The sequence below is a fragment of the Podarcis erhardii genome (assembly GCF_964252035.2).
Source record: "Podarcis erhardii genome assembly, chromosome: 9".
In the NCBI taxonomy this organism is placed as follows: domain Eukaryota; kingdom Metazoa; phylum Chordata; class Lepidosauria; order Squamata; family Lacertidae; genus Podarcis; species Podarcis erhardii.
The window spans coordinates 59,989,323-60,013,276 of record NC_138512.1 but is presented as its reverse complement, the minus strand read 5'-3'; the positions used below and the strand labels follow the sequence as shown (position 1 = coordinate 60,013,276).

Here is a 23,954-nt window from a genome sequence, read left to right as displayed (position 1 = left end):
AAGACAAGGCCAATATGGTGCAAATGCACCAGCGGGAATGCTGGATTGGCTCCGCTGGTGTATATGTATCATGTTGACCTGATTCCTCCTACTGAACCTCCCAGTAAGCAGCAGTGATGTGACCAGCTGGAGGTCAGGTGAGCTCTACCACCCTACAATGTCCCGTTCTTTCATGCTTTAAAGATCTTCTAGGGAGGCCCTTCTTGCCAATCTATTCCTGGGTGGAAGCATACTGATCAGTCACCTGGGAAAGGACTGTCTTAGTAGTGGCACATAGACATTTCTTCAAAGTTATTAAACAACTTCATGACCTATTCAGGGTTTCACAGTACTAAACACAGGAACTGGGAAATGTCCATACATCAACATGCTTGCTCATTCATGGTGCATCACCATACCTCCAATGAAGCTCCCTTTCAAGGTGCGTCCTGTAAAAAGCAGCATAGGATCGAAGGAGAGCCTAGAGCCTAAAGGAGGCACACCAACCATCACGCAGACTCCGCAGCCCATGTGACAGGACGCTAGAGCAGCTGTCTAATGGAAGTAGGAGGGGAAATTGAACAGGTTGCTGTCATGCAAAGGAACAGCGACATTTTATGATGCACTGCAAAATAGTTAATGAAGAATAATGAATTAGGGGTTGTTGCTGCTTTGTCATGGGTGTTTATGAACCATCTCTTTCATCTTACAAATCATCAATACAAATCAATCAACTTCTAGGAATGCCAGGGATCCTGGGAACAATATGGACTGCTTCAGATGAAACATAAAACCATGGTTTTGTGCTACATGCACAAGCCTTTATGAACTCTTGGGCTTGTGAATTGACTTGCCACCTCCCTTTTCCCTTTGTGTGCTACAATTCCCTTTTTCCTGGTTTGTTGGGCACCAATCACACTTTGAAATTTCTTCCAAACTTGCAAACTATGGTTATCAAATTGCAGATTGGAACCAGAAATCTTTTGACTAAAAGCAATACATACCAACGTATCCAAACACCCAACAACCTCAAATGCATAGTCAACACCGTGACCTGTCATTTCAACCAGCACTTCCTGAATTGGCTTCTTGTAATCCAGAGGGTTAAGGTATTCTGTGGCTCCCAGTTCTTTCGCTGTTACAAATTTGTCTTTGTTAATGTCAATCCCAATGATCTGCGAAGCTCCAGCTGCTTTGCATCCCATGACTACAGAAAGACCAACTCCTCCCAAACCGAAGACAGCACAGGAGGAACCTGGCATGACCTATAGAGCCATGGAGAAAAGAGGACCAGGATAAATTCCAGTTGTGGAATAGGGTAATGTTGGCCATATTTCCAACGTAAGAAGCTCATGTCTATTACACAGACCAAAAGAGTCAACCAAGGAACACAAACGGAGCACAGGATTCCTCACCTGGGCTGTATTGAGGGCAGCCCCATAGCCGGTGGAAAATCCACAGCCGAAAAGACAGACTTTATCCAGAGGGGCACCATCATCAATTTTAACAACGGTTGAGTCAGGCATGACTGTATATTCTGAGAAAGTGCTGATCCAAAGGAAGTGGTGAACTAACTTCCCCTGGCAGGTGAATCGGCTGGTTTTGTCTGGCATTAGATTCTGTGGCTCAAGAAGGCTGTTTCAAAGAGATCAGGATTTGTCAATAACAAAAAGCTGTGCTGCATATTGCCGATATAGAAATACAGGAGAAATTTCCAGAACAACTTACTGGGTTTTTAGGCAACAGTTGGTGTTAGGTTTCAGGCACGAGGCGCATTCTCTGCACTGAGGCAGACAAAGAGGGATAACTTTGTCTCCTAGAAATAAAAGAGGCATAAAAATATAGTAGATAGAAACAACCTAACAAAGGGAGTCTGCATCCATAACCAGTGCTCAGTGAAGGGAGCGAGCTATGTATCAAAATACTGTGACCACAGCATCACAAGGCTCTTTTTGCTACAACAAAGACTGAATAGCCACTCATTAGCAAATGCTCCAGCCTGCTGTCCACTTCAGCAAAGTAAACAAGGAGCCTATTATTCACTCCTTGGAATAAAGTGGCAAAACTTCTTCTAGCGCATACGACTTCAGGCTGCAGCAGGTAGTTCTACATCAGGAGTGGGGAACCTATGGCCCTCCAGACATTCTTGGACTCCAAATGCCATCAGCCCCAGCCAGCACAGCCAGTGGCCAGGAATCATGGGAGCTGCTGGAGCAAAGCACACTCACACCCTCCTATTAGCTGCTGGGCAGTAGGCGCATGCCTTGCTCAAGAGAGGGAAGTGGTTTCCATGGGAAGTGGTTTCCATTCCATGCTGGCTTGGGCCAATGGCAGTTGTAGTCCAAAACATCGGGAGAAGGGCATTAGGTTGGTAGAGGCTGCAATAGGGACTAGTGCGTTAAGTCAGTCCTTTTAAATTGGTACTGCCTGCATATTGACACACATACTTTACTTAATGTTATGGTTCAGAAAAAGTTAATTTAAAAAAGAGCCTACAGTCCATAGAGGAAGCACTTATGTAGTGGAAACATTCAAAGATTAGTGCTGGTTCACCAGGGATAATCTCAAATACAGTAAGAGTTACTTGGGCAAGCATAGATTTTACCACAACTGTGCATTGTTAAATGATGCTGTGGTGCTTTAGAAAGATATTGATAATACATCTAAAATACTTTTATGTACCTGGCTTCACACAAGTCACTCCTTCACCTATGCTCTCTACAATTCCAGCTCCTTCGTGCCCAGGAATGACAGGATAACTGACTTTAGGGAAAGAGCCTGTCAGAACATGGTCATCAGTTCCACATATCCCTGTGGCTATTACCTGTAAGAGAAGAAAGTGCATTTCTTTGACTTTCCCTGTGCTCTATTCTATATTCTGTTTACTCCAGCCCAGCTTTTGACACCCTTCAACGTGTGGTGTCTGGGGCCAACAGAAGTTGTAAACCAAAACACGTGGTGAGCATCAGGATGGTGAAGGATGCTCTACTCCAAAGACTTCTTGGGTTTCCATTTGCAGTGATTTACAGCATAATATTAAGGTTGGAGTTAGGGATAGTGTAATGGAAGTGAAAGGCACCAACTTAATACAGATCAAATTCCTACTGAACATCAAGAAGGACTTTCTAACAGCAGTGAGATGGACTCCCTCAGGAGGTTGTGGGCTCTCCTTCCTTGGAGGTTTTTAAGCAGAGATTGGATGGCCAAATGTAATGAGATTCCTGCATTGCAGGGTGTTGGAATGGGTGACCCTAGAAGTATCTTCCAACCACACAATTCTATGATTCTATGAAATTTGCAATCATTTCAAAGTTATCATGTAAGACACAAACTGTGTCACTGTGGTCACTGTGCTCTGTAGGAGAGGACCTGTGATAACATCGCATCAGGAGGTCAGTTCCATACAATGCAGGAATCGGGCCTTTAGGGTGGTGGCACCTTCCTTTTGGAACTCCTTCCCCCTATAAATCAGAAAAACACCAACTCTATTGCATTTTCAGTGACTATTGTAGACCTTCCTTTTCCAACAAGAATTCTAAGTGACGTTCTTCTATATTTATTCTTATTCCTACTTATATACTGCTTGAAACTGATGCAATCAAAGCAGTGATATATGACTTTATTGTTACCGTAAATCACTTGGTGATGTCTTATTGGAAGTGTTTTGCAAATCAAACAAATAAACACATTTATGATCAGCAGCAGCATCAAATTAAACTGGAATGAAAACTCCATACCAGCCTTAAACTTCTCTTAGCTTACCCATCACTACCACTGCTGACTCACAAGCGTAATAAAATCTGTACAGCCATTTCAGAAACAGCTGGAGAAAGAGAGCAACAACAGACACAAGTTGTACATTGATAGGAAAAATTATCCTCATAGCGGAGGAGCATGGAAAGGGACTACAAACAATTCATCTACCTTAACACGGACTTCGTGAGCTTTTGGAGGGGCAACTTCCACCTCTTCAATAGAAAGCGGCTTCCCTACTGCCCAGGCGACAGCAGCCTTGCATTTTATAGTCTGTAAAAACAAGGGATCAATGAGATGCTCAATCCAATCCCAGGGCAGGGCAAAAAGGAGATAGGATTGGATGAAAGTGTATAGTTGCAGGTTGTAGCCTAAATGGAATCTTGTTTGGTGCAGCAGATGGGACTTTGTGAAAGGAAAATCAGAGAGAAGCTGCTGTGGTGGGTTCATCTTCTACTTCAGTGGGGAATGCAAAAGTATAGTGTCCATCTCCAGGGTGTAACCTGGTATCTCAATATGGGCCTAGAACAGAAGCTGGGAGTTGTAGTTTAGCAACATCTGGGAGTCGCAATACTCTTTCTTGCATTTTCTCATTGAGAGAAAATTGGGGGGGGGGGGAGAGATGTATTTCTTCGCCACAAGAAATACAACTATGAGTACTGTACTGAGGCAGACTCTTGCTCCATCTTGCTCACTATCATCTGCTACACCAGGGGACGATGCTCTCCATTTTTTGCCGTACTCCAATTCTCACCAGTCCCAGCCAACAGGGGCAATGGTTAAGGTTGATACGAGATGTAGTCCAACAATATCTGGAGGGCACCATGTTGGCTGCCCTGTACTGCATTCAGCCTTTGCCATACCGGAATAGTGCAGTTGGTAGAGCATGAGACTCTTAATCTCAGGGTTGTGGGATTGAGCCCCATGTTGGGCAAAATATTGAAGGGGTTTGGACTTGATGACCCTCGTAGTCCCTTACAATTCTATGATTCTATCCCAGTGTTCTGTAGATCATTTGGACTACAATACAGAGAGCTGTAGTTCAAAACATCTCAAAACCCACTATTTTTTTTGTTTTTTGTTTAAATTAACTGTTATACCCCATTTTTAGGCTAAAATAAAACAGCAATAACTGGAGGGCACCATTTTTGGGCTGGGGAAGTTTCTTATACCTGTCTGCTAAGAAGTCCAGGACTGAAGCCTAAATCCTTGCACATGCAACTTCGTAAGACACGTAAAGGTTGCGGTTTAAATGCAATTATTTTTTGATCACGCAATTGTGATCATACAATTCTGCACGCAGCTATTTTCCCCTTCTCATCCGCTTCCACAGCCAGAACCTTGGAGCAATCAAAGCTTCAAACCCTAACGTGACCAGGAACCATGAAATGCAAGTGGAAGCATGCTTACTCGGAAGTAAGACCTACTGAGTTTAATGACACTTACTCCTGAGGAGGTGTGCAAGGGCGGGATTGCAACTTTATGAAAGGGTAATCCTTCAGCGCACAATCCGAACCGTGTCTACTCAGAAGTAAGACCTATTGAATTCAGAGGAGCTTACTCCCAGGTAAATAGGGCTTGGATGGGCTTGCAGCCTTTCGATATGAAAGAGAAACTGCTGTCTTCTTACTTTCCCAAGAGTGTCCATGCTTTTGCGTTCCTTTGCGCACAGAAATCCGCTCGCCTCTTTTGCACAGCTCCTCCGATTCCGAGTTTGGAAGCGGAAACAACTACTAACCCCGATCTCTACTTGGGTGCGTGTTTCTCGTGGGAACCTTGAGATTCCTTTAGAACAAAAGCGTAGCGGAATGGGGCCACGTCCCTTAAACTGACCTCTCTGTGTGCCGTAGACCTACCGCCAGGGACTCTGGGGGATGTAGTCTATTGCTTAGCCAGTAGACGCAGACCCAGCGCGTTTCCTAAAATGCCTCAAACTTCCCCGAATAAGGAAGCGTATATGAGAAGATGCGCGCCAATGGTGAGAGGTAACAGGCAGAAGGCGGGGACGAATATTTGCGCAGGTTGGCACTCCTGGTCTTTGTTTTGCCAGACATGTGTTATTTTAACCCCTTGCACGATTTTATTATTTTATTGGGAAAGATCCCTCTGTGTTTGCATGCTTCATATATTATCTGTTTCATCCTGTGTTCAAAGGATAGGTGCTAAAGGAGTTATAAAAATAAACGATGTTTAAAGATAGTATCTGCAATATGACGCTGTTTTGTGGTGAATAAAATTTGATGATGGTTTTGTTCACACACTACACTGAAAAGAAGTACAAACTGTCTCTACATATCCACAAGCCTTTGTGTGAAAGTGTCCTCTTCTTTGACGTTGCATGGGATGGGAACAAGAACAAATGCAGACTGGGATCTCTTTTCTAGATCCACATTGAAAACTTGGGGAGTAGGGAATCAGGGTGGAAATTAGCCTCAGCCCCATGACCATTGCAGCAGTGGGGTGCAAATTAGCTTCCTGGCTTGTGTGAATGCATGAACTTGGCTCGCATAAGAATAGCAGATCACACCAAATACATGCCTAGCCTGACATCCTCTTCCCCAAAGCATCCCAGATGCTTACGTGAATCCCAGCAGCAACGCATTAGGGCAATAGACCTCTGCCTTGGTTGTTCCCCAGTGATGGGAGTTCAGAAGCCTGCTTCGTATGATCCTGAATTTAGCATGTAGCCATTCTGACATGTAGCCACTGAGTTTAAATCTTCCATAAATTTGTCTAATCCATTTTCAAAGCAGTCTGTAACCATCCATATAGAAATGAATGCACAGGAGGCAAACATTTTTTGACAAGGTGCAGCAAGAGGTGGCAGCCTCACTTGGGTAGGTTCTCATTCTATTTACAGTGGTACCTCGGGTTACATACGCTTCAGGTTACAGACTCTGCTAACCCAGAAATAGTGCTTCAGGTTAAGAACTTTGCTTCAGGATAAGATAAGAACAGAAATCGTGTGGCGGCAGCAGGAGGCCCCATTAGCTAAAGTGGTGCTTCAGGTTAAGAACAGACCTCCAGAACGAATGAAGTACTTAACCCGAGGTACCACTGTATTATTTTTCCTTGGCAATGAGAGAGGCTTAGTGGGCAAGGCATGGTCTTTAGTTGGCTCGGTGATACTTGTTTCCGGGGGGGATTATTGGGTCAGTGCATTTCCCCATCACTTTCCTAATCGCAAAAAAGGCCATTTAAAAATACAGTGGTACCTCGGGTTAAGCACTTATTTCATTCCAGAGGTCCGTTCTTAGCCTGAAACTGTTCTTAACCTGAAGCATCACTTTAGCTAATGGGGCCTCCTGCTGCCACCGTGCCGCCGGAGCACGATTTCTGTTCTCATCCTGAAGCAAAGTTCTTAACCCGAGGTACTATTTCTGGGTTAGCGGAGTCTGTAACCTGAAGCATATGTAACCTGAGGTACCACTGTAAAATAAAGTTGATTTGTTGCACTAGGGGGACAGAGGGATTTCATTCATGGGACAAACAACCTGATGCTGATAATCAGCCCTAGGAAATGAGTGGCAATGCTAAGTGTATTTGGTGACTCCATCTTGCTCCATCTATAGGAAAACTCACAGCTGCAAGGCTCCAGGGAATGGGATTGTATTTCTATGCAAATTGCGGGAGCATGGATATGAAAGGGTTAATGCCCCCTTGGCCACATATTAGGGTTCCAATCCAGATGGGTATCCCTAGAAGAGCAACTTGAAGAGAGAAAAAATCCAGTTCTTTATCGAGTATGAATTATTGCCAAGTTCGGCCCTCAGAGTATTACACAATTTTTGCAAATTCTCAGAATGCTTAAATACAACACACAGAGAGAGAAACATATGTTTCTGATCAACCCCTGAGTTCTCTTGCTCCTTTTTGGGGTGGAGGGTGCTGTGAGGAGAAAGATGGTTCTCTAGAAGAAACATACTTTCCCTCAGAAACAGAAAGAAAAACACACCATTTTGGTCACAAATGATTATGGGGTTAAGTATCTTGATTACTTTCGCCTTGAGGGAAGGAGCTGCATATATTCTTATGGTTTGGGTGCCGTTAAGAAATACTATACATTGTGAACCGACAAGCTGGAATGATAACATCAACATTGCAAAGCGGTATTGTATTTTTCTTGTTAGTTAGGAAGTTGAACTGCCTCAAAAGAGCAAATATTAATGCAAACAAAGCAATGCTGTTTGCATGGATCCTGGCAAGAACAAATATGACTAGAGGGTGAGGCTTATTCCAAACTGAACAAGAGGTGTAATAACTGTAGGAAGGTTAAGTCAAACTTCATGTGAACTGTTCCTTAAGCCAGAGATGGGGAACAAATGACCCCTCAGATGTTGTGGGAACACAACTCCTATCATTCTTGACAAGGGCTGGGGGAGAAATTTTAAGTTCATATTTAAAGCCAAGTGTATCAATTTGATATATTTTGGAATTCACATTTACCCAAATCTTGTGATAAGCTCTACAACCTACCAATGCCTGCAAGAATGCATATTGCAAGTCTGGGGTAATAGAGTTTGGAGGGTGCAAGAGCACTTATAACGGCTAGAGTTAGTGAATGTTAGCAATTACTAAATGGTAGAATTTAGATAATATTGGGAGTATTGAAGAGAAGATGTCAAGCCAGTGGAAAAATGCAAGCTAAACTCCCTTTCCAAGCCAGGCCCTCACCCAGGATAAAAACAACACAGGGGCACACATTCCCAACATCCCCAGCCGTGCTTGGCCCTGCCTGCTTCACTCTGAACCTTTGTGTGTTCATCATGAAGGTCTGAAAGAAGATTCTAAGGACATTCAGCTAAATACCCTTAAAAACATTCCTATGATCAGCACTCCTGACAATGTGAGACTCCAGAACATATGGGGAAAATGCTAAGGGCATTTAGCTGAATGTGCTTACTCTCCTTTCAGAATGCCGGGGTATAGAAGTTACGTCCTTACGCATTTGGGTAGGTGACTGAAGAGACCCTATACAATAGGGTTTGAAAGAGTTACATTTCCTAACCATTGAAGCAGGTCTCATGAGATCTTCGGGTATAGGGCGGTACAGAAAATAATAAATAAATAAATAATATAGGCCTCACTAAAGGTTTTTTTAACCTTTTGATAGGTTTTAGGATTATCTCAGTTATTTCTTACTGTTTATACTTTTATTTAAATATGCAAAGATGATCATCAGCGTCCCTTCCAACTCTATGAATCTGTGAAAGGTGCCTGGAGAAACAGAAATATTAGTGATGGAAGTACACTGGAATTCATAACTATTTTTATTAGGTGTTTATGATATAATCCATACAGTTTACCACTCCTTGCAATATAAGGCACCAAGAAAACCCACCCTGGAATTTAAGCAGCAAAAAACTTGTATTATTTTGCCATTGCCAGAATTTCATATCAGAACATACAAAAATTACAGCAATCTTCCTTAAGGAGTTGTCAAGAAATTGTTATCATTTGTGCATCACCGAGAAACCTCCATATCCTATATTTATTAACAATGTAAAATGGTACCAAATTTATTTCTGTAAAGAGATTTCAAGCTACTGATTTACAGCATGTATACTCCACTGGGTTCAGTGTGACTTTCTCCCAAATATATATAAGACAGCTGCCTAAACTACCCATCCTCTCACCTTTGAAATACATGATAATAATTATTTGTGTTGTTGCTTCATTAAACAGGATATTGATAGTTTGAATCACAACCAAGATTGTGTTTATGGTAATTTTCTTCTATTGCATTTGGAGGAAAAACGCGACGGTCTTGGGATAGACCTACGTGTTGATAAAGGAGCATTGCCAGTGACGACACTGAAGAGTCCAGTCATTTTCACATATGTCCTGCTAGGCAATGCGGCAATCTGAGCTTGCAAAGGTCATTGTCTTGTATTCTTCCTCCTCACCATGGACTTTAAAATACCAGGACACTGCGAATACTGAAACATTAAGAAACATTTTTAAATGGAAGGGTGACAATACCGGTTAGATTTTTAATGTTAATAGGCTAATATTTCAGTAGGTTTAAGAACTTGCCACAAATTGCTAAGGAAAGGCTTGATCTGGTTCATAGTAAGGGAAGGTGATCTTCGAAGCACCATCCATTCATTCTGTTTATTACCCACCTTCTGCCATCACGTTCCAGGTGGGTTACAACGTTTTCAAATTCAATATTAACACAATTAACACAACTTACAGTCAGAGGAGCAGAAAAAGGAAGAGTCTATAGAAAACACAGTGAGTAATTTTCAGAGTGGGGGGGGGTGGAGAGGGAAGTCTGAACCTGTACAGAAATAGGAAACCTTTTTTAGAGTTAACATTTTATTAGCAGGATTTCATTTATAAAGGAATAAAGTGATAAAAGAAAAAGAGAAGAAAAGGGTGTGAAAAAGAGGAAATAAGAAGCCTGGTGATAAGCCTATAAAAATGTTTCTGAGAAAAAGAATTGCACACGAAGAAACACAACAAGTCAACCACGGTTGTGGCGCAAGTCTTGCTTGTGAACATCCATATTTGCATGGATGTACATTGCATTGTTTCTACATGGGTTTCATTGTCCCATTTAGTTATTCATTTTCATTCTTGAGGTGTCCATTTCCCCATTTTGTCTTCTGTTTCTTTGTACATATATTCAGTACTAGAATTTAACCATGATCAAGCTAATCTGTCTGTTTTTTGTTTTTGTTTCGGCCACATATTTTTTTGTAGATGAATAATGCGTAGACTTCATTTTAAATGTAGGTCTTACGGGGGGGGGGGTGTGATGGAGATGAAAGAGTCCTCTTTGGGTGTTGGAGTGAATGAGTCTTGAGTTAAACTGGAGAGGCGTTGGGAGATGTGTACGCAAGCCCAGCTCACACTACAAAGGAAAACCTGGTCACCCAATATAGCGATGTCATGTGATTGACAGGTCAGCAAGCCACTGCAGTCAGGGGAACTGGCCCACCAACTGGATCCAATTCCCCTCTTCCCAACATTGTACAGAAACACTCTGCAATGCAGCATTGTGTTGGAAGTCCCATACATCCATTTTTAGTCTGCAACGCAAGCAACCCCCAGCCCACCTTGTTACCCTTTAGACCACATTTGCTCCCATTTGGGTATAGTGATCTGAGATCCTGTGACACTGAAGACCCATTACTGCAACTGGATCCTAGGAGGGCCCTGTCTCCAGCATCCCAGAGTCTCCCCCCCAATCTGAGTGGAAGGAGTTGAGCCAGCTACTGAGGATTAGCTCCTAGGGTGATTCTGGAGAAGGTGCATGCGAATAACACCCAAGAGCAGTTGTTCTGTATGCTCCCAAACTAAGCAGTTGTCTTCAGTTTCAAGACAGTGATGTGCAAGTTCTGTTGTGAACAATGGAACTTCAAAGGCAACACAGCTTGAGTCACTCCAGAGGAGGATTGTGTAATCTTATCATGACTATGGCTATGACTCTCAGAACGGCACCCTGCCTTTTCCACTACACCATTGAGGGGTGGGGGTGGGGAAAGGTCTTACCTTTTTCCTGAACGCAGCAGTTCAAAGCCCTCGTTGATTTTATCAAAAGGCAAAGTGTGGGTAATTAGTGGATCCAGAGCAAACTTCCCCCCCATGAAATCTGAAACCAGCTTGGGGACAGCTTGTTTGCTTTTCCATCCTGAAAACAGTAAGTGCACAGTAAAGATATGGTACTCTAATTATAATGCCATAAAAAAGGAGCAAAATGTTGCTTAAAGGTCTGGCAGTCCCACAAATTTATAGCCTGAAACCGTCTTTGAACTTGGGTTATGCAATGAGATTGGCCTTGATGTTATGACAGATCTGTGGGTGGGAGGGAGATAGAGGAGATACTAACGTAGTAATTATGGGGCAAGAGCTTGCGTGGAAAGCCTACAGAGGGCCAAACTGCATGAGATCTTAAATGTATCTTCACAGGGTAAGAGCATGATTTTTTTTAAAAAATCTAAATTGCATTGCTGGGGGTGGGGAAATAATGAACAAATCAAGGTGTTTCTCTAATTTTGTGCTATGCCATGCTCTCAATGACAGACGTTTTATGCCACAACCCGCTGCCACCCCAAGCTATTTTGTGACGGGTACCCTCAACACTCAGAATTTGAAATGTGTCCTGTTGATAGAAAGCTAGTAGGCCCATACCTCCAAATATAGATCCTTTCCAAGTGCGCCCTGTGAAGATAAGCGCTGGAGAGAAGGTAATTTCAGAAGTTGAAGGGGGCACTCCGACAACCACGCTGGTCCCATAATTCATGTGGCAGGAAGCCAAGGCAGCAGTCTGGGGGAAATCCAAAGGCATGACTCTTGAATCAAGCCAAGGAGAAATACCATCCATGATCACCTCCCATGACACAGTCAGACCTCTCAAAGATTTTACTGTTCAAAGCATATTAGTAGCAATGGAAGAAAGCATCCCTATCTTTTCTTCCTCCCATGTCCAGCTACATGCACACTCTGAAAAGCCTGTTTGGATGATTAGGGCCTTCTGAAGAATGTGGGAAGGGATGTTGGGGGTGGGCTTATGTGGGAGAGAAGAATCACCCAAAAGTATCATTCTCACCCCTCCATTAGCTCCTCATGCCTGAGTCCCATCTCACATTATTCCATAAGTTACCTGATCAATGGGTGGAGGATGTTTAAAACTCTGACATGTTCTACTGTCTCAGAACCCAAGGCCCATGCTGCAACAGATTATCGGATCACAACCCAGTGAAAACCAATGAAGAACAGGAATGCAGGAAATGCCATCTTCCCTTTTCAAAGTAGGACAGTAAAATCCTGTCTCCATGCATGTACCATGGTGTCTGTGCGCCCAATCACTTCGAATGAATAGTCAACACCTTCACCGTCTGTCAAGCCATACAACACTTCATTGATGGGCTTCTTGAAATCCAGAGGGTTGACACACTCTGTAGCTCCCATCTCTTTAGCTTTGGGAAACTTATCCTTGTTGATGTCGACCCCGATGATTCGGGAAGCTCCAGCTGCTTTGCAGCCCATGACAGTTGAGAGGCCAACTCCTCCCAGACCAAAAATGGCACAGGTTGAACCAGGCTCCACCTGAAATCATAGAATTGTAGAGTTGGAAGAGACCATCTAATCCAACCCCCTGCACTACTTGTCTCTCTCTTTTGGTATATGATGGCAAGGGTGTTCCCCTGGGCAATAGGTTGTGGATGGGATTGCTCCTTGATGTTCAAAGCATCCAAGAGAGAGGTGGGATGCTGGAGAACTATGTCTGTAGCAAGAACATGAGTGCAGGTCATGAGTGTACATCCAGTGGATTGGTGGGTATTTGGTGGCTTTGCTATTTTATATTGTTTTGATTCATTTACTGTATTGAATGTGCTTTCACCTGGTTCTGTGCCAGAGCCCCAGAGCCCACCTGTCCTCCTCTTTTTGTCTAGACCTGCCACAAATTTCCCACCCTGAATATGAGCATTACCAATGTTTTAATCCTTACCTTTGCACTGTTGATGGCAGCACCATAGCCAGTAGAAAACCCACAGCCAATCAGACACACTTTTTCTGGAGGAGCTGCAGCATCAATTTTGACCACTGCAGACTCATGCACCACGGTGTATTCTGCGAAGGTGCTTGTGCCGAGAAAGGTGTGGAGCTGCTGGCCTTTGTAAGTGAACCTGCTGGTGCCATCGTGCATTAATCCAGAGGCGGTAAGGCTAAAAGATGAAGAAAGGAAAATCGTGCTTTGGGTTGTGTTTTTTTTTAACCCAACATATGCACTGCTGGTGTTTCTAATACTGTTGCAAATAACAGCTTCAACTCACTCGCCCATTTTGCACAGATTGCCTCTGGGATGTTTGCATGTGCTGCATTCTCCACATTGTGGGGCAAAGAGTGGGATGACTTTGTCTCCTGGGAATGATGAAAATACCATCATTAGCTTGCTTAAAATGTTCAGGAAATGCTTTGTTGCGGGCAGGGGACAGTACAAAATTAGGGGGAGGGTTTGAGGAGGGTCAGTTGGAGGTAGGAAGTGAGAAATGTCAGATTGTCCACAATCTGATAAAAGAAAATGGAGAATATTACTGTATGGAACCCCCCGGAGATTCACTCCCCAAGGAGAAAGGGAAGAAAATATGCAAGAATCCAACAAAGGACAAGGATGTGTGCAAGTATAAAAAGGAACAAGAAAACCTGCAGAGGGGGCATAGAAGGGACTTGAGAGCCTCAGATATTAGAACACCCGATTGATGGACAGGATATAATGGTGTAAGAACTGACATTATCCGAAACCAGGAAGAAGGGACGTTGGATAAAACCAGAATGAGAATTTCTTTTTTATAAATCATTTTATTTTTGGAATTAGTGTAATACTAATGAAATACTAAAATGTGCTGGAAAGGAATTAATTGGCTTTAGCAGAAAGGTTTGAAGGAGTTAAATTTAAATATGGTTTAAATTTCGAAATTTTAATGTTTTGAAGGTAAGACAAGGTTAAAGAAATTAATGGTAAAATGAACTGTAAAATTTTCAAATGTTAATGATGTTGAAATGAAATGAAGCGGTTCTAGTAATAAGGTAAAATAAGAACTTGCAAGAATGGATTGATATTAGATGAAAATCTGAGGTTATAACATATGAGGATAAACAATTAAGGGTTAATTAAGAGGGTATGAATTTGCTGAACCAACTTTTAAATGGAATACAAAAAAGGGAGGTGAGAGGAAGTCAGGAAAATAAGTAAATGAATGGTAAGAAACTGAAAAGAGTGATTTTTTTTTTTTATGTTAAATTTTGGTTTTTGTATTTTTCTGGGGTTTTTTTCTGTTTATTGTTCTGTAACTTTTTTCTTGTTAAAATTTAATAAAATATCATTTTTTTTAAAAAAAAGGAAGTGAGAAATGTCCCTATTTTTATCTGAGCGATGTTGGAGGGTATGTCATGAACATTGCAGACTATGGGGTGGCATCACAGGAGTGTCAGTCCATCCCTTGCTCCGTGACCCAGTGTCCCTGCCGTCTGCCACATCGGCAATCTAGGGCAAACCGCGGGTCATCGAGAGAGTCCTCCCCTGCCTTGGGGAGGCTGCCAGGGCTAATTACCCCCATATCAGCCCTGAATTATCAGAACGGCTGAATTCCTATAGTGTGGGATCCGCCATTTTCCATCGCCGGAAACAGGAAGCCCCACCAGACCCTAAAGACCCTCTTGGGCAGGCATCCCCAAACCCAGACCTCCAGCTGTTTGGGGACTACAATTTCCATCATCCCTGACCACTGGTCCTGTTAGCTAGGGATCATGAGAGTTGTAATCCCAAAACATCTGGAGAGCTAAGTTCGGGGGTACCTGCTCTTGGACATTCAAATCAGTAGAAGGGGCCCTTTTGGTAGTTCCTCTTTCATCAACATTTTGGGGTATTGGCAGTATAGCAGTCCTGGTCTTTGGCACCTGAGAATAGGGACTACCCTATTCTCTTGACTGTAATTTGTTTTAAATTAATATTGCAAGTTTAAGTAGTTGTGAACCACCCTGGCAAGTGATAGTAGTAGTAGTAGTAGTAGTAGTAATATCAGCAGTTAAGTAAAAAATAACTTTGCTGACTCCTATTCAGAAATGTCTAGTAATTGATTCCAAATTCTGGCATTTACATTAAAAATCTAGTCATTGGCCCAGAGCTGACCACCCTTCCCTAAAGAAAACACTTTCTTGGTCATTCTTCCACCAGTTGGTTGGCTCTCCTAGTTTCGTTTGATCCTTGTTGACCAATGCTGTGAGTTGATATTTTCTGGTTGCACTGTGCTTTACCTTACCTGGTTTCACACAGGTAACTCCTTCCCCAACGCTCTCCACAACACCAGCTGCCTCGTGACCAAGAATAACGGGGAATTTTACCTGCATTGCCCCACTCAGCCCATGGTCATCGGAGCGACAGACTCCAGATGCCAAAATCTGGTTTAAAGGGGAAAGTATTTTATTTTATATTATTTTTTAAAATTCAGTTCATGAATTGCTTCCCATAAGATATCTAAAAATGATATCTAAAAACATAAATAAGAGAAACAATTACAAACAGATCAACCTATACAAATATTTAAAACAATCAAATATAATTTCATGTGTGAAAACAATTTCACATCTACAATTTCACATCTACCATATTTTTCCGTATATAAGACACCCCCATGTATGAGACGACCCCTATTTTTTGAGCCCCAAATTAAGAAATAATTAATTGCAACATTCTGTGTATAAGATGACCCCCAATTTTAAACTTAAAAAATCTGGGGGAAAATATAGTCTTATACACGGAAAAATACAGTAATTCAGACGTAGTTAAAGATCTCCACTTGACAGGATGGGGTGTTTTTTTTTTTGGAAAAAGGAAGTCATTAATTGACACCCATCATCCAATAGCAAAACTAACAAGGGAGCTTTTAAGTTTCACCTTAGTCCTAGAAACACCCCTCTCATGATATTGCTCACAATCCCTCTCCTGCAGCAACTTGCAGGGGTTCAAAACTCTCCCACATTTCCACATCAGTTTGCAGGTTTTTGTTTTAAAGTACTCATGAAAATTCATCAGGATTTCAGTGCAAATTTCTCCTTATATAAACATGTTTGCATGCAATTTTGCCTAATATGCAACAGTGCAAAGCAACGTTGTCTAATTTCAAGCACATTTGTATATTATATTCATTAATACTGGCATTTTTGTGCACATTTTACACCACTATATGAATTTTTACACTTATTACTTGGCATTGCAAAAGTTGGAGAAGTGCGAATTTTGAAAAATGGGTGTGTTTTGGTTCTCATTGGAACACAGGAATCTGCCTTAAACTACAATTATGACAACAATTAATCCAGAATGCAGCTTCCAGACTGGTGACTGGGAGCGGCCTCCAGGACCGTATAACACTGGTCTTTAAAGATCTACAATGACTCCCCGTGTGTTTCCAATCACAATTCAAAGTGTTAGTGTTGACCTTTGTTGTGATTTTAATATTCTGTTGCAAGGCACCCAGAGTGGCTGGGGCAACTCAGTCAGATGGGTGGGGTACAAGTTGTTGTTGTTGTTGTTAATTATACTGAGTCAGACCATTGGTCCATCTAGCTCAGCATTTTCCACATTGACTGAAAGCAGCTCTCCAGAGAGTCAGACTAGGGACTCTCCCACACCTGCCTGGAGATACCAGTGATTCATCTTCAGACTTTTGCAAGCAAAACAGCTGTTCCTCCAGGGCTGCAGCCCTTCCCCATTCTCATATTGTTTTTGAAAGCATAAATTAGGTAGATTTATCTTTAAGTGCAAACTGAATTGAATTTCTCCATCCCTAGTGCAGATACTAACAATCTGCAGAAATGCCATTTTTGGTTTGTCTCTCTTACCTTAATCCGAACTTCATGTGCCTTAGGTGGGGCAACTTCTACTTCCACAATACTAAATGGTTTCAGGACTTCCCAGACAACGGCAGCTTTGCACTTAATGACCTGAGATAATAGAATATCATACAAAACATGAAAACAATTTACAGTGGCAGCTCTGATTTCAATGTCCTGTTAAATAATAGAAGAGCATATACTATTTTTTCCACGCAGCTAACATTGCAATCCTATGCATGTTTAATATTTAATATGCGCCCCAATACCAGTGCAATTTTTCTAGTAAATGAGGTGCTGGAACTCACCATGAATGCCTCCTTTGTTCTCTTACAATGGCAATGGCACCCATCTGAGAAGTGCCGGAATTGAGTTCTGGTGAGTTCCAGCTGAAAAAAAGCCCTACCTATAGCCAAATTCCTCAGGGTGGCTTACAATTAGCCTATTTTTATTTTTTGTATTTACGCATCTTGGGGCTGAAAAAGCAACTTTAAAAGAAATCATCTACTTACTTTCCCTGCAGTGCTCATGGTGTTGAGCTTTGTAATCTAGTGTATCTGCTTCCTCTGTGTCGTTTCAGAACTTCTAGTCTGTTCTCCTAGAAGTACAAAGTTCTGCTTCAAATATTTGGCTTATCTTTCAAATAAACTTAATCGTTCCCTAGTTCAATGCCAAGAAATGTGGCCACTCCTCTACGTTCAGTTTGACTCCACCTGCAATTTCACAACTTTGAAGGAAGTAGGTTAAGAGTCCTCAGCTGCAGTACAATACACTGTACATTTAGATTGCACTCTAGGAAATAAGTCTGTGAAGGGTGGGAATTGTAGAGAGGCGTTGTGTGACCCACATGCTCCCATCACCCATGACCATCTTAACATAAACACATGGGACACGTTGCTTGGGTCAAATATTGGCACAACTTTATTGATTACAGATGAAGGGTTTGGTCAGGCATTGGGAAAACCAGTTTAAGTGCCAGCCCACCTGTATATCAGTGGGCTCAACTCAAGGCAAAGAGGCTCCTAATGACACACATCAAGTACGAACTTGCCTGGGCTTCAGAAAAGAAGCCACTCCTTCCAGATCCCTTTGCAGGGTTTCCCAAACTTGGGTCTCTAGCTGTTTTGGGACCACAATTCCCATCATCCCTGACCACTAGTTCCTACTAGCTAGGGATGGTGGAAGCTGTAGTGCAACAGTAGCTGGAGGCTCAAGTTTTAAAGCCACTGCTTTAATGGAATATCCGTTTGCACTTGAGAGGCAAGCAGAGGGTACAACCTCCCCTCCACCAAAAACTATGGTTTACCCAATGCCTTAACTGCCACCCAAGCCAATAGGGTTTGCCATCACACCATTACATCTGCAACCAAGCCTTGAAGCCTTCTGAGATGTCAGTGAGCCATGCATTATTGCCAGATTCAGATAGATGCACCCCATCGTGCCTAAACAGTGGCTCCTTCTCAAATGTGATGTTCAGGTGCTAAATTACCCTTCTGCCCATAGCCTCTACTTTGCGCCCGACTGCGTGGTTCGCCTTTTTGTAGCCTTGTCAATTTTTGCAGGAGCTGGAATATTCCACCACTAATGCTATTCAAGAAGTTCCAACCAGCAAATAGCCATTAGTGAGTACAGGGATTTAAGGGAACCCTGGTCATTGCATATGACCCAAATAAGATCTGTGCCCTTTAACATCAGGGGGAATGGCTTTTCCAGCCTAGCCTTGTTCCTGACATGCCGGTTTTCCAAGTACAGGGAATATCTTGTGCGGAGGAAGATTCAAGCAAGCCGCAACCTGCAACCTGTGAATTGGTGCTGCCTGGAAACAAAATTCACCTGTGGAGCTTGAGGGGTAGAAGTAGGCTCAACTTTAGGTATCATTTCCACGATTACCCACACATAGCAAAAAGTATCCAGGTACCTTTCTTCATTTCATGGGTTGTAAATGGCACAACTTAAAATAGGATTGTGGATTCAGAAGGGCCCCGAAATACCATCTTGTCTATGTAAAACCTGTCAGATGAAAGAGAGAATTGGGTATGGGCCTTGATTGATGGCATTTTATGATGGCATTAATATCAAGTATTATTTTCTGTGCCTGCTAAAAACATTCTTGTTTAAACAAGCCTGCCCAGATGCTTAGAAAGTTGATAAGGATTTTAATTGCCTTTAGTAGGTTAACCTTTTGCATATTTTAAACTACTGTTGTAAAGATTTCTCAAACTTATTGTTTTATCTTTGAGGTTTTGTTTCATTTTATCAAGCAGTGTATAAATTTGTTTTCAAGTATTACATAAATTTAATGGAAATGATATTAGTAATTTTGCTATATTAACAGCAGGCTGCAGCAAAGATTCAGAAGAAGCTGCTTTCAGAGAAAGACAGCTCTGAAGAGCTGTGTTTCAAACTTTTATGTTAGCTTGTATCACAATAACCGTGCAAAAATCAGTTTATTGTGAATTGCACACACATTTTTGCGTACGCTGGAGTTTCATGACAGGGCAGTGCCCTGTAACATCCAGATTCTCTTTTTGGTGATGCTGTATCTAACTACTCCGAGTAGCCCTAATCACTTTAATTGACCAGGCTCAACTGGATAAAGATTCTTACTATCTGTCAGGGAACTGCCATCGGAGAGACAGGTGATGGACAGGCTCCAGGAGAATAGGAGAGAATCTGCAGCAGAAGAGGGAACCAGCAGGGGGAGTGCAGGAGTCACAGCGGAGGGGAGGCTCTGGGATGCTTCCAGTGAGAGTAGTGGAGAGGTAACGGGACCCCCGTTGGGAACTCCCACCCTTCGCCGGAAACTGTCACGCAGAGAGTCACGAAGGCGCATGTCCGTCAAACAGCGTTTATGTTGGCGTAAATTCCGTAGACGCCCACTGTCAGATTCTACCAGCGACTGACGGAGTCATGCTTTGGGGGCTCCGTTAGTGCCTCGGTTTGGATGACCAGCCAAACCCCAGAGGGATCGAGCTTTTACGCACAAGCAGCTCATTATCCCATCACACTATCATATGTGATATCATTATATCCCATTGTTGAAAGCTTCCAGAATGGAGTGTTTATTGAGATTTCAGCAGCAATGACAGAGTAAAGCATGAAAACAGAACCCACTAGGGATGTCAGGTAATTCTGTCAGAAACAGAATCAGAAATTGCAACTGTTTGCATTTTTTGCATTTTTGTCCAGGTCCAGAAAAGAAATCAATCTAGTGAATATGGTCAGTACCAATCCAACGGATGTGATCGGTATTCAGTCAACCCTTGTTGTTTTCAAACCCCCACAACAGATATGTAATTAATGACTCTTTTTAAATATTGTTTTGCTATTTCCTTACAACTGAAATAGTGGGATAATTGCATAAGTTAAACGTTATGTAAATTACATAAATTACATAAAATAGCCAACAATGACACAATTCATGCAGTATTTGGGGAAAACAAAACTGTAGCAGATTATAATGAAGACAAGTTTGGATAGAAATTTCTGTTTTCTGACATCTTTGGTTTCTTTGTTGGAGTATTTGTACTTCGCATGAACTGATTTCACACCAGCAGTTGGTAGCAGATGGAGTAGCAATAGCTAAGCAATCGAAATCCTACAGTGAACAGTCACTAGACTTATGGTATAAAGAACTGTGGTCAGGAGCTAACACACCCAGTAACTCTTGCAAGAGGACACCAATGAAGCCTGGCATGTTGTATAGGGGGGTGGGAAATTCACTAACAAGAATAGCTGTGGAAGGACACCTCCAGAATCCCATTGACAAATCTGAACAGGATGGTGTTTCCTTTGTACCACAATGGCAGCTGAATTCTTTGCAGTTTATCTTATCTGCTAGTCTCACTTTTTTGTTTGCAGTTTTGAGTGATGCACATTTTTGCAAGCAATATAATATAATAAGGCATTTTTGTATGTTCTTTTCACTAATATTGTCGTTTTCAATGCAAACTTTTGTGGCGCAAGATTGTGTGAGATTGCGGTGCCCGAAACTCCCACTGTCCTCTAACGCAAAGAAAGAGTTAAGGACTATGAGATACTACAATACTTTTTTGGGGTGGTACCTTATTTAATGCATTCCTTTTTTGGGAGGAAGGGGGCTTGGGGGGTATTGCACCAAGGCCCCCAACCACCTTAATCTGGACAAACTAATGAGCATTCAGCCTGATTTTTTTGTGGAGAGATTAGATAACATTGCATCAAGCAAGTGTTAATCTGCAGTCTCTGTTGCATTTCTCCATCACCTTCCTTACTGCAAAAAGTTGGATCCACAGCTAGGATATTCCAGGATGTGATTCAGTCCCATCCAAAAGTAGTAACAGTATGGAAGTGCCCTTTATCTCACTATCCTTTGTCGTGAAGAACTTTCGGCTCAGTCAAGTCACAAGAAATCTCAACAATCCACCTCCTGTTAAACATTTGTGCCCTTAAGCAAGAAAATGTGATTTGCAAGCTCTGTGTCTCCCCCCCCCCCCGGTTTTGTTTGTGTGTTGTGTTGTGTTGTGTTGTGTTGTGTTGTGTTGTGTTGTGTTGTGTTGTGTTGTGTTGTGTTGTGTTGTTGTGTTGTTTTGCATGCTGGTGCTAATTTAGATTCAAATGCAAGTACAGCTGTCATCTCTTTGTTCTGTTCTAAAGGTCTTTTGAATTATTAGTTTACAGCTGCGTGCTCTCTGTCTCTCTTTTACTCTCTCACACATATTTTTAATAATAATAATAATAATAATAATAATAATAATAATAATAATAATATAATAATAATAATAATAATAATAATAATAATAATAATAATAATAATATAATAATAATAATAATAGCACAGTTGTAAAAAGCAGCATGGACACATCCTGTGTCAATGGCTGGGAATCCAGTTCTTTATCTGCAGTGCAGTAGGGACAAAAAGGCACCCCATAACCACATTGTACAGTGTAAATGGGTTCGAGGGCGCACTGAATACCTTTAACAAGACTAATGTCTCTGCATCATCTGCATCTAGTTCCTGATGTAGGAAATGAGTCTCTTCACTCAAAAGCTGTTTTCCTGGATCAAGGTTTTAATATTTTGCTTTGATTTCTATTTAAAAAAATCATATGAAAAAGGGTTGTTTCTCTGCTCTTAATTAAAAAAAAAAATGACGTTTTCTCAAAGTAATAGTAATAATAATTTCTCAGTGTTGGGACCCGCCCTGTGGAACACCCTCCCACCAGATGTCAAAGAGAAAAATAACTACCAAACTTTTAGAATACATCTGAAGGCAGCCCTGTTTAGGGAAGCTTTTAATGTTTAATAGGTTATTGTATTTTGTTGGAAGCCGCCCAGAGTGGCTGGGGAAACCCAGCCAGATGACCGGGGCAGAAATAATAAATTATTTATTTATTTGTTTATTTATTTATTTATTCATACCCTGCCCATCTGGCTGAGTTTCCCCAGCCACTCTGGGCGGCTCCCAATCGAGTGTTAAAAAGAAGACAGCATTAAATATTAAAAACTTCCCTAAACAGGGCTGCCTTCATATGTCTTTTAAAAATAGGATAGCTGCTTACTTCCTTGACATCTGATGGGAGGGTGTTCCACAGGGCGGGCGCCACTACCGAGAAAGCCCTCTGCCTGGTTCCCTGTAACCTCACTTCTCGCAATGAGGGAACCGCCAGAAGGCCCTTGGCGCTGGATCTCAGTGTCTGCGCCGAATGATAGGGGTGGAGACGCTCCTTCAGGTTATACAGTACTGAGGCTGTTTAGGGCTTTAAAGGTCAGCACCAGTACTTTGAATTGTTTTCAGAAACGTACTGGGAGCCAATGCAGATCTCTCAGGACTGGTGTTATATGGTTCTGGTGGCCACTCCCAGTCACCAGTCTAGCTGCTACATTCTGGATTAATTGCAGTTTCCAGGTCACCTTCAAAGGTAGCCCCACGTAGAGCGCACTGCAATAGTCCAAGCGGGAGATAACTAGAGCTTGCACCACTCTGGTGAGACAGTCTGTGGGCAGGTAGGGTCTCAGCCTGTGTACCATCCTCCAACTGCCTCCAGGCATTCACACAGGACATTCACTGCCTTCACTGGTTCTGATTTAAAGTAAAGCATGAAACAAGAAAACAGGACGTACAAAGCACACATTTCCTATTCATCGTACAGAAATAAAAGTATTTTGTCCAAAGATTGTGTTCATGCACTATTCTCAGGAGATCTCTAAGTATGTATTTCTCAAATAGCGTTCCATCCTCCCTAATGTAATTTGTGTTAATGGAGGCTGCATAAAGTGTCCATCTCTATTTGCATATGAAGGATAGGGCTATCCTACTCCATTATCACCTTTAATGACTCTGTTTTGACACACCCAGTGCTCCAAGGAGGCTATAACCCATATCTTATCAAGCCAGCCTTTCACTGAAAAGCCCTTCATCTTCCAGTAACTTTCCACTTCTATTCAGGCTGCTGAGGGCTACCAGTTTCCAATGAAGCAACTGAAGGTCGCCAGGTTGCCCAATATTTAGTAATGCTAGAACCGGGTGCTCATCCAGCAATAGCTGATAATTTCTGCAAACACAGAATTCCAACACTCTGCAGCAAATCTGCATTCCTACCATATGTGGATAGGTGTCCTGACTGACATAGTTTATAACAGTGTTTTGCTTGTGTTTTACCCCACATAGCATTCCAGGGGCGGACTTTGGTCTTTAAAATTTCATCGGTGCCCAGTGTGAGGCCAACTACATTATAGTTGAGACACCTTGCAACACCCAGTGCAGCAGAACCGTCACGATGCCCTAAATCTGCCTCTGCTGGGTGTCTTCTGAAATATTCTGCCCCTTCAGAGAGTCCTAGCAGAGATATTTGCTTTATAATGAGAGGAAAGGTTTGCTAAACAAATCTAGCACTGTCACC

General features: G+C 42.2%; 3 protein-coding genes across 3 annotated transcripts in view; 1 reads left to right on the top strand and 2 right to left on the bottom strand.

The window, feature by feature from the left end:
• The window catches only part of LOC309350578 (uncharacterized protein), a 50,458-nt gene extending 44,699 nt beyond the window's left edge, over positions 1–5,759 (bottom strand). The window contains exons 1-7 of the mRNA XM_081877548.1: positions 5,363–5,759; positions 3,904–4,005; positions 2,662–2,803; positions 1,708–1,795; positions 1,395–1,614; positions 984–1,244; positions 399–534 (exon numbers count right to left, since the gene is read on the bottom strand). Of these exons, the coding sequence (XP_081733674.1) occupies positions 399–534; positions 984–1,244; positions 1,395–1,614; positions 1,708–1,795; positions 2,662–2,803; positions 3,904–4,005; positions 5,363–5,380 (967 nt within the window). The 5' untranslated portion in view covers positions 5,381–5,759. The remainder of the gene's footprint in view (positions 1–398; positions 535–983; positions 1,245–1,394; positions 1,615–1,707; positions 1,796–2,661; positions 2,804–3,903; positions 4,006–5,362) is intronic.
• A 3,225-nt stretch (positions 5,760–8,984) lies between these two features.
• LOC309350251 (alcohol dehydrogenase 1A-like) lies at positions 8,985–17,740 on the bottom strand. The gene is made up of 9 exons (XM_081877094.1): positions 17,586–17,740; positions 17,083–17,184; positions 15,504–15,642; positions 13,518–13,605; positions 13,193–13,409; positions 12,526–12,789; positions 11,872–12,007; positions 11,233–11,371; positions 8,985–9,671 (listed from the first exon to the last, which is right to left on the bottom strand). Exons 1-9 carry the CDS (start codon positions 17,601–17,603, stop codon positions 9,647–9,649), a joined length of 1,128 nt encoding a protein of 375 aa, XP_081733220.1. The 5' UTR covers positions 17,604–17,740; the 3' UTR covers positions 8,985–9,646.
• A 1,091-nt stretch (positions 17,741–18,831) lies between these two features.
• The window catches only part of LOC309350266 (uncharacterized protein C4orf17 homolog), a 69,577-nt gene continuing 64,454 nt past the window's right edge, over positions 18,832–23,954 (top strand). Inside the window, exon 1 of the mRNA XM_081877130.1 lies at positions 18,832–18,987. The gene's annotated coding sequence lies outside the window, so the exon portion shown is untranslated. The remainder of the gene's footprint in view (positions 18,988–23,954) is intronic.